Source organism: Halichoerus grypus, chromosome 2, assembly GCF_964656455.1.
Source record: "Halichoerus grypus chromosome 2, mHalGry1.hap1.1, whole genome shotgun sequence".
NCBI lineage: Eukaryota > Metazoa > Chordata > Mammalia > Carnivora > Phocidae > Halichoerus > Halichoerus grypus.
The window spans coordinates 123091496-123102182 of NC_135713.1; the positions used below are offsets into that span (position 1 = coordinate 123091496).

Consider the following 10687-nt stretch of genomic DNA (forward strand, 5'->3'; position numbering starts at 1 on the left):
AACTGGTAAATTCTCATATCCAATTACATATTATTCTCTACCATATCTTAACATCTCATGTAAATGTTTTTACATGAGATGTTAATTAAATTAAGAATTTAATTTTTAGGTTTTTTTTAAAAAAAACTATAACCAACACTGTCTGGTTTGACCATCTACCTTATTAATCTCCTTAGTGCCAAATCACTTTTGGTTGTTTCCAGAAACTAAATTTGCTTTCAAAGGACAAAGGCTGGGTTCCCATTCAGAACACAAAATAGGAATTAGCACAGAGACTTTGAAAACAATTTTTAAAGGAGCTCTAAAATGTTTGAACAATAAATAATTAACCTTCTTAAGTGATTGTTTTAAAAACCAGACTCGTTACCTGGAATGGAGAGCTTCTGCAAGGCAGAGCAAGAACGGTGCCTTCTGCCTAGCACTCCATAAGCACTCTCATATCTGTTCAATGGAAATGCAAACTTCAGTCTAAAGGACTGCTCTCTCAGGAAGAACCAGAATATGGCGCCCTCTGGTGTGCTTCATCAGAGGGTTTTTTTTTTTTTTTTTTTTTAATTTCCTTTTCTTTTTAGATTTGGGTGTCAAAATGTTCAGTTTAAAGTATTGTTAAGGTTCAGGGGCGCCTGGGTGGCTCAGTTGGTTAAGCGACTGCCTTCGGCTCAGGTCATTATCCTGGAGTCCCTGGATCGAGTCCCGCATCGGGCTCCCTGCTCGGCAGGGAGTCTGCTTCTCCCTCTGACCCTAACCCCTCTCATGTGCTCTCTCTCATTCTCTCTCTCTCAAATAAATAAATAAAATCTTTAAAAAATAAAAATAAAAAAAATAAAGTACTGTTAAGGTTCAAATGACAGAGAAGTGATGGTACTGAATAACATATTTTTCCTTAGTGAAAATGACTGTAAAATATACTTTGAAAACTGTGACCCAGATACTAGGTTTGATGATTGTAAATTAATAATGCAAACACAATTAATTTTTACTTATAAAATGTTTTGAGTTTTCTGCAGAAAAGTAATTTAATGGAAGAACAAGATAAGTGGCCATTTTAATCTAGAATCCTCTAATCTTAAGTAAACAGTACTTTCCATAGACTTCCAAAGTAAATGGAGACATTTTCATTATATAAAGCATAAAAATACTCTCTGTTTTCTTGTCTTGATTTGGCTATCCTAAAAATGTTTGCTATTGAATTTATAAACCCAGTATGTTAGGCCAACCAGGGTCATCAAAATGAGCTGATCAATTCTATTGAGTTTTCCTTTAAGAGTTCTTATAGTGCTTAGTTCACTAGGTCCGACTACTAAAAACCACTACTAAAGACCACTACTAAAGACCACCGTTTAGAGTGGCAACTTCTCATCAATGTACAAGAGGCCACGGGTACTCATTATCGTTCTGTGCTAGCAGGCAACAGGGAGAAACTCCACCTTGATCTCCCTTAGTCAGTCCCTCTCTGTTTTACTCTTTAGTGAAACCAACACTGGCATCCTACCACCCACTATACAGGTATATGCACTCCCACCCTACTCCTCCAGTACACATCACGTTAGCCAGTGAGACCAGAGTTCACCTCTTCAGTATTTCCACCATTGCTCTGACCTCCAACCAGCCTGACCCTCCAACTCAGGTTTGCCATTTCCTTTATGTCTGTCCCGTTATCCTAACCAGACCTTGAGTGCCCTATGATATGTTGCTTCTGTACTCTCCCGAAATCTTAAGGTATAAATCACATGATCTGCAACAGTAACAACTGTCTTTAAGAATCTGATTCTTTAAACAGTATTTCAGCTCCACTCACATTTATTGAGGGTATATGAATGTGCCACACAGCAGTCTGAGAGTCTCAAACACAAAGGTGAAGGAGGGAAGATGCCCGTTCTTACAGAGCTCACCTTGAGAAAGGATGTGGTACAGTGTGGAGAATGCTTGCACAAGTAACTCTCTAAAAAAAAGAGACATAAAATATGCTCTTTTTAAAAATTACCACTTACAAACCACAAGGTATCCTAATTCTAATTTAACAGGTAAGAATACTTAAATTTTTTTCCTAATTAAAAAATGTTTAAAGCTGGAAAATAATAAACATTTTTTTTTAAGTTTAATTGCTTTCTTAGAAAGAAAATGAAGATGTTGGAGAAAGACATAAGGGAACAACTCTGGAAATGAAAGTACCTAAGTAAAATTTACTGAGTGTCTACTATTAGCCTAATATTATGCTAGATGCTGGGGATACAACAGGAACAAAACCTGACAGTGATCTTGCACTGATAAAGCTCACAGTGCAGTGGAATTAGCAGAGAATAATCATACAAGTAAATGGCAAATTACAATGGTGGTAAGTGCACAAATGGAAGTCACAGAGTGCTGAGAGCCAGAGACTTTCCTGAGGAAATGACATCTAAAGGAAAGATCTGAGGGAGCAAAGAGCGCGATTAAGTAGAAAGAGACTATATCCTCATACACTCTGACTACAGGGCCCATGACAGTCTTAAGGACCTGCAAGAGAATGGAGCAGAAGGGCAAGGGGAAGCTCCGTGAGCAATGAGGGCAAAGAAGCAGGGAGATGCCAGACCATGTAGGGTCTTGTAGATCATTTTAAGGATATATCTTTACTCTAAAGGTAATCTGTAACTAAAGAGTTTTAGCTGGGTTACTAATTAAATTATAAGATCACTTCTGCAAAGGATCTCTAGCACGGTTCCAGACAGAGTAGTAGGTCAGTACATGCAGATTCCCTCCCCAAAGACACTCCGCAAAATGTACTTTTTTCACTTGATCTTAGCCAAAAGGCCGAGAAGCGATCTCAGTAGCATATTTAATCAATTAACAATCACAGTCTCTTTACAAAATGATCAGTATTAATTTTAATCTCATGCCCATCTTCTCCCGAGTTAATGTACTAAAGTAGAATTCAAAGTGTGTTAGAAATTAGAAATTGTTTGAGTTAGAATATGATCTTATATAGTGCTAAAAATTAAGTACAATTAAGTCAGCCTCTATGTCTATACCTTTATTTTACTCTTAGATTTTAATACTACATATCTTGTAAAATATATTCATATCAAGATGAAGGAGAAGCAATTAAAGCAGTATAAAGTTATAAATGTCATAATTTAGGGATCCAAAGCTCAATATTATAAATTTATTTAGCAAGCTAAAATGTGCCTTCAACAAAGGCTGAGGGACTCATCTACAAACCACGTGTAGTTTTTAGCCTACTACCTACCACCTAATCCACAATACAGGGTCTATGTCCTATTTATGGAAATTTCTGGCTAAACATTTCTCATAATTTTTCAAATGTTTCTGCTGCAATCCATTAAGACAGTTTGCAAATGATAAGATATTTTACCTAAAATAGTTCAGCAATGTATCTTAAAATTTATATTTGCATAGAAAGAAAGAAGCTAATCTTAATGGTTTAAAAAAAAATTAACAATCTTTGGTAGCCAATTACCAGACAGGCAGGACATCAGGGAACCATATTCTTCCCAGGTGTTTGGCGACTTCAGTGTGAACTTTATCTAGGCTATACTCATCATCAGGGATCAAAACGTCTTCCATTACAGAGAGCTGGGTTAGCCTTTTCCCACACAGTCTTACAAATTCAATGAATGCACTGCAGCTAACTTCACATTCACTGAGGTCCAAGGCTGTTAAGTTTTTACAGTGTTCAGCAATACAAATAAGTTCAGTATCAGGAGTCTGAAGACCATTAGCACATACCACTAACGCAATTAGTCGTGGACAGTTAAGACCTATCCGTCCTAGAATTGCTTTGCTTACTGAGCGACCAAAATAAAGGTGAGTAACAGGGGTTTCTTCTTTGAAGAATGCCTCAAATTCTTCTTCATATAAAAAGAAATACATAACAACATCCACTCCAGGGGAGTGTTTAATAAGTGCATCCCAACTTTGTTTTTTAATAGAATGAAATTCAATTTGTCCAGGATTTTCACTCACAGCATCAATTCGAAGATGCTCTAGGTTAACATGAGTTTGACTTGAAAGTGCTAGGAGAAGTTCATCACTTAGAATGTAATAATTCAATGCCAGTTCTCTAAGGCCCTGGCAGTGATCAGCTACACAAAGGATTCCTGCGGGAAATGGGGAAAAATTCTTAAGAACCAAGAATCACACTGATACTAATATAACATAAACTTAAATTTGACATCAGTTATTCATTATTTGCTAAAATAGACATCAAACGGGGTGCCTGGGTGACTTGGTCAGTTAAGTGGCTGAGTCTTGATTTTGGCTCAGGTAATGATCTCAGGGTCCTGGGATGGAGCCCCGCACTGGGCTCTGTGCTCAGTAGGGAGTCTGCTTGAGGATTCTCTCTCCCTCTCCTTCTACCCTCCCCCCGCCCCACTAGATCTCTCTTTGGCTCTCTCTCTCTCTCTCTCATGATGTCAAGATAGATATAGATATATACATATATTTATGTATACATATATATATTACACATATATCTATATATGTAATAATAAAAACATGTATAATAAAATATACATATGACTAAAATACTTTTAGAAGCAATTTAAACTATGTCTACCTTATGGATTAAGACTTCTTTTCGAAAAAAGATTACTTTTTTCAATTATGTTTCATAAGCATGTAGTTTTCAATATGTACATAAAGTATAATATATATATAGTACAGTATACATACATATAGTATACATATATACTATATACTATAATATATATAATATACATACATATATACTATATACTATTATACTATATGTTATATACTATACAAACAGTATGATAGTATATATTATATACATTATATATAATATATATTATACATAGTATATAAAAGACATCATCCAAGCTTAAAAAGATATAACCTACCATCAGAGGAAACATGAGGACAGCTACTTATTTTTAGGAGTCTTAGAGTATCACTATTGTTGGCCACTAGAATTTTCAATGAAAGATCATCCACTGGTGTGTCTTCAACTTTGATCGATGATAATGATTTTGAGTTGACAAAGACAACTCTAAGTGCTGACACAAAATGGGACTTGCACGGCAATAAGAAAAGAATTATGAAAATATTATTTAAAAATCTACAGCTTCAATCAAATAGTTCATTGAAACTATATCAACAGATACTAACAATAACATAGTAAAAGCGATCAACATATTAGCATTTTTCATGACACCATTAGCCAGTCAAAAACATTTCTCAAAGATTTCATAACACACCTTCCAATTATTTCAATCCTAAGGACTTGATTTTCAATATTAAAAGGATATAACTGTACTTATTTCCTAGAATAGGGGTTGGCAAATTATGACCTGCAGGCCAAATCCAGCCTAGTCTGTTACTGTCCGGCTCTTGAGTCCAAAATGGTTTTTGTATTTGTAAACGGTTGAAAAAAATTTTGTCCAGAATAATATTTTGTGACATGTGAAAATTACAAGAAACTTCCAGTGTCCACAAAGTTTGACTGGCACGCGCCACGCTCCTTCATTTACGCACTATGTCTGCTTTCACACTACGAGACTGGAGTGGAGGAGCCCCAGTACTACAGTCTGTGAAGCCCATAATACTTACTGTCGGACCCTTTTCAACCCCTGCCATAGAATAAACAAAATTTTCATGTTTTATTCACTCCTATATTTCCACCTAAAATAATATCTGGCACATTGTAGGAGATCAATAAATATTTGTTGATGAATAAATAAATGATCTTATTCTTCATTGATATGCTTCTTGCTAGAAAGTTATCTAAATAAAGAAACGTTTTAAGATTTTTTAAGATTTTTTTTAATTTTTAAGATCTTTTTTTTTTTTTTTTTTTAAGATTTTAGAGAGAGAGAGAGCACAAGCAGAGGGAGCAGCAGAGGGAGAAGGAGAAGCAGGGCTCCCTGCTGAGCAGGGAGCCTGACGTGGGGCTCAATCCCAGGACCCCGGGATCATGACCTGAGTGGAAGGCAGATGCTTAACCGACTGAGCCACCCAGGCGCCCCTAATTTTTAAGATTTTTTTTTAAGATTTTTATTTATTTATTTGAGAGAGAGAAAGGGAGAGCGAGCACGAGCAGGGGGAAGGAGCAGAGAGAAAGGGAGAAGCAGAATCCCCGCTGAGCAGGGAGCTGGATGTGGGGCTCGATGCCAGGACCCTGAAAACATGACCTAAACATGTGCTTAACCGACTGAGTCACCCAGGTGTCCCAATAAAGATACATTTAAAAAACTTTCTATGTTTTGAAGATTGACAAACAAAAGCTTATTTATAGTTTGACTCCAAAATCGGTACAATTTCACAAGTTTTCAGATCAGTATTTTTTGACACAGATAGAAAATCTGAAAACCAAATCCAGGCATGATCATTTTTCCTTTTTCAAAGTCAATTTGGATTCTACCAAAGGTTCTTTTACTCCTATGACAATGACCAAATTGGTTATAACTCTCAATTCATTTATTAAAAAACATACTGGTTTATATTAATTGTAATTTGATTAATATAAATTTTTAAATGGTGGATGGCTAGATCTCTTTACTAAATTTTACTGTGCCAAAAATTATTAGAGAAATACATCACTTTTTCCTTAAGAAATATAAAGTTTATTTTTTCCCTTTAATCAACTCTCAGTGGACTCTTAGTCCTGAAGGCTGTATTTCAGCATTAGAGGACATGCCTCATGATGGTATCCACATACTCCTTTAGCACTCTTTACGCCTAGCAAAATACTGCACTTTTATCCTATCTTTCCTCAGTTGACAAGTGAAAAAACTGACACCCAGAGAGATGCACGACTTTGCCAGAAGCCACTCGACTCATTTTACTGTAAAGGCAGAGCTTGCAAGGAAGGAAGTCTGCTAATCCCTGTTGCCTCGCGCTGGTGACTACACCAGCTAGCCCAGAACCGAAGTGGATGTGCAGCATTTGAGACAGCAGAGACTCTAAGAATTTCAGGCTAAGCTGACTCCATCATTCATACACAAGGAATAACTACTGAGACGTAGTAAGTTTTCATCTGATTGCTCATATTACTCTAATCCCCAAATGACCCATTTTCCCCCGACTATCTCTTGACAAGTTAAACAGGCTAGTGAAATGCTTGAGAGCCATGACCTAGTTTATGAGAGAGAAGATGCTACTATTCCTCTATTCTCTTCCCCAGGAAGGTTTCCATCAGCCAGTTTTACTGACAACCATAACTTAGTGTTTATTATATATTAGGTACTACACTCTAACTCCGGGTTTCTAATGGTAAGTAAGCAAAACAGAATCCCTTGCCTTCAAAGAGTGTATGTTTTGTTCTAGGGGATGAGGACAGACATGTAAATAATGACAGTAATTTCAAGTACTCAGGAATGATGTAAAGAAAATACGTATTCACACAGCAGAGTGTTAACTGGAAGAAGGGCCGCTGCTTTAGCCAAAGTGGTTTAGGAAGGCTGCCCCAGGAGATGGAATCCAAGCTGAAGCCTGAATGAAGACAGTTAGTTTATGCGGCAGGGACGGCTGGTGGCTTCCTAACACCCATTCATCCTTTCTTTGGTAATTGGGTCTCAATTTTGAGCTGGGCACATTACCAGTCCACTAAAAAACGTTCTTCATCTCCCAGAAACCTGGTTCTGGCCACACAGTTAAGTGTTGGCCAATGAGACAGCAACAGAAACATTATGTGGTACTCATGGCTAGCGTTCCTTGAAAAGCAGGGGGCATACCCTTCTTTCCCCATTTCCTCCACCCTCCTGCCTAGAACAGGATGTGATGGCTGGAGCTCAGAAAGCCATCTGAAATGCCTACAAGAACACGGGATACCTGGAAGGAGCTCGGGGTCCTAACAACTTCATACCAGCTATGTTCATGCATGGATTTCTTTAATGTAAGAGAAAGAAACTCCAGCCGTGTTGTTTAAGCTACTATTGTTTCGGAGTTTCTATTTTACAGAATCCAACATCATCCTAACTGGTATAGTTCATTTAGTACTATATTGTTCTAACCTCCAATGGAGAGGATACAGAATGACAAGAAAAACATCCACTACTGGCCATACACACTCTATATTCAAAGAAACTAACTGGCACTTAAAAATCCTAAGTATAACATCTAAATTTTATATTAATGATAGCTACCGTAGAAACAACGATTAAAATTACAAAATATATCCAAAGGATGAAACCATGCATAAGCTATTTCAGCAAAAGTAAGCGTTAGTCAAAAGAAAACTGCTTTAAGTAATTCTTTGAACATAAGGAGGATGTGGTATGTTTTTAGGAAAAGAATCCTTTTGGCCTAGATTGAAATAGTTGAGAATTTTTGTGTCTCTCACAAAAAAGCTTGGTATCTTTATACCTTTGACACATTCATAAAACTTGGCTTGGCCATTGAAATCAAGCCCAAGGCCTGGATAGAACAATTTGCCAGCTAAGAAAGTATATCACAGGCAGCTTCCGCTGACTCAGTACTACTATCCACCTATAAAAACAATTTTAAATCTTTATTTCCTGAAAGTGAGTTATACTGGAAATAGAACTATGTAACAGAATTCAATTGCAAAATTGTATGTATCCTGTCAAGCTATAAACAAATTAGTATTTCTTCTTTATACAAAAGGTCTCAGACAAAAAGTGAGAAATAGAGCTGATGACAAAGTAACTTTCTAAGTGCTCCAGACTTTCAAATCCTTTACAATGACCTGAATTTTAGTAATACCATCCAGATGAAGGAAACTGAGGTTTAAGTTACAGCTCAAGTTCTACACCTCAATCTATGCAAATAATTACAGAAAAGCAGGACATAGCTTGGAGTAAAAATTCTGCTAAATTCACTGACTGCTTCCACATAAGGATCTAGATACACAAAAATGACATTAATGAAACGTAACTCGTTGCTATTTAATGCTTATTTTTCTTACCTTAAAGCTGACATACTGGAGATGGGTATCATGCCTTTTAATGATCTGCTGAATGAGATCGGGATGGGTGGACTTAAAATATAAAGTCACTGATTGGTTCAGTTCGAATTCAAACTTTCTCCAAAGGTCAGGAATATGAAAAACTTCATTCCATTTCCTACATACTAAAGACGCCCAGGCCCGAACTATTAAAGGAAGTTACTGAAAAATGCGTAATACTACATGGTGAGGCAAACTCCCCCAGTCTAGAAAGACAGTGTGCGTATGGGTGTGGTTGAGAGAAGAGTAGAACCCAACTTTTGGTTGTTTCACAGCTGGTGAAGACCAGACAATTTTATTCACAACAGATAAATTGTTCCTCTTCATTCTGTAAACATTAAGATTTTGTGATCATATTTTCCATATATCCATCAGACATCTGTACTCTAATCGCACAGAGTAACATCAGAAAATGAAAAACAGTTACACAAATTTTAATAGTAATCTTCCACTGCATCGCACTGATAGGAAGTGCCATGTGCTAGGGATACAGAGGTAAGTAAGAGGGAGCTTGCTCTCCAAGGGCTACGGTCAAATGGTGAAATACCACGATAAATGCCCCATCCCTGACATGGGGACAAGTTGCACTGGAAAAATAAAGCAATGACATGTGATTGAGTTCGTGTATGGGAGGGAATGGTTGGGGAGGCTTCCAAATGGGAATGTCCATGGAAGCAGTGTGTCTCACAGGTTTATTCCTGGTCAATTACTGTATTCTTACTATCTCCTACAGAGAAGAAAGCATCACAATGCAATTGTGCTAACAATTCCTGGGGTCCTGAAAGACAGTAAAACGTTATCAAAAGCAGAGGCCTGGAAAAGCCCCAGCTCAGCCATTTACTAACCATGTGATCCCTTTTTGAATAAATTTAAGCTTCAGCCTCCTCTCATCTGAAAAGCAGGGAAAACAGCAATACCTAATCTCATAAGGCAGTTGTGAGGATTAAAGTACTTAAGTGCCAGAACATATAGTAAAGGCTTAATAAATGTTGCAGTCGTTCTTGTTGTCTTAAATTATCTAATGCATTTCTCTGAACTAATTTCATAACTTAATTTGAAGCACAATTTTCAGGTGACACCCAGGACACAGCAACACACCTGACCCTCAGGAGCAAATGTAAAATAGCAAAGGGATGAGCATTCTTCCCCAACAAAAAGGCATGATGAATCTCCACGTAGGAGCCAGCTTGAGACACAACTATGTTACAACAAATTTCAGGTCCAGATATACCCAAGTATATAGGGTTATCTTGTACATATATTCTACATAAGAATCCAAAGTGTTTAAGTATTCAATTATTTGAGAGACAAAATAATGGAAAGAGTGGTTCTCCACTTTATTTAACTTCAGTTGACTACTTAACCCACTTTTCATCCCTGAATGTTAGAAATGTATATATCTCTGCCTGATGTGAAACACTTTTAGCCATAATAGAGAGTTGGATCCCAAAGCAGGGCTGACCTATAAAGTTGCTGAACAAAATGAAGGGTCATCTTTAGGGTTTGGAAAACTAAAATGGAAAACAAAAGCAGGTGCAAAGCTGTATCTCAAGCATTAGGCAAAAGAGCTATCACATACATTTAGTATGACTTAACCAGTTATATAGAATATATCAAACTGGTGACACCAATAATTCAAAGTTTATTCAAAATATTCTTATTTTGGCTCTTTTTTCAAAATATGCTTATTTTGAAAGGGCTGCCCTACTCCTTAATTTTAATTCCCAAATTGAAATATGTTGGCCCAGGTAAGGTAAAAGAATG

At 36.9% G+C, this 10687-nt stretch overlaps 1 protein-coding gene across 1 annotated transcript; it reads right to left on the bottom strand.

The window, feature by feature from the left end:
- Positions 1-3453: 3453 nt before the first annotated feature.
- On the bottom strand, positions 3454-9250 carry LOC118549738 (F-box/LRR-repeat protein 21-like). The gene is given in 4 exon segments (XM_078066416.1): positions 3454-4097; positions 4860-5031; positions 8323-8445; positions 8885-9250. Coding segments are annotated over 4 exon segments (1305 nt in total).
- Positions 9251-10687: the final 1437 nt, after the last annotated feature.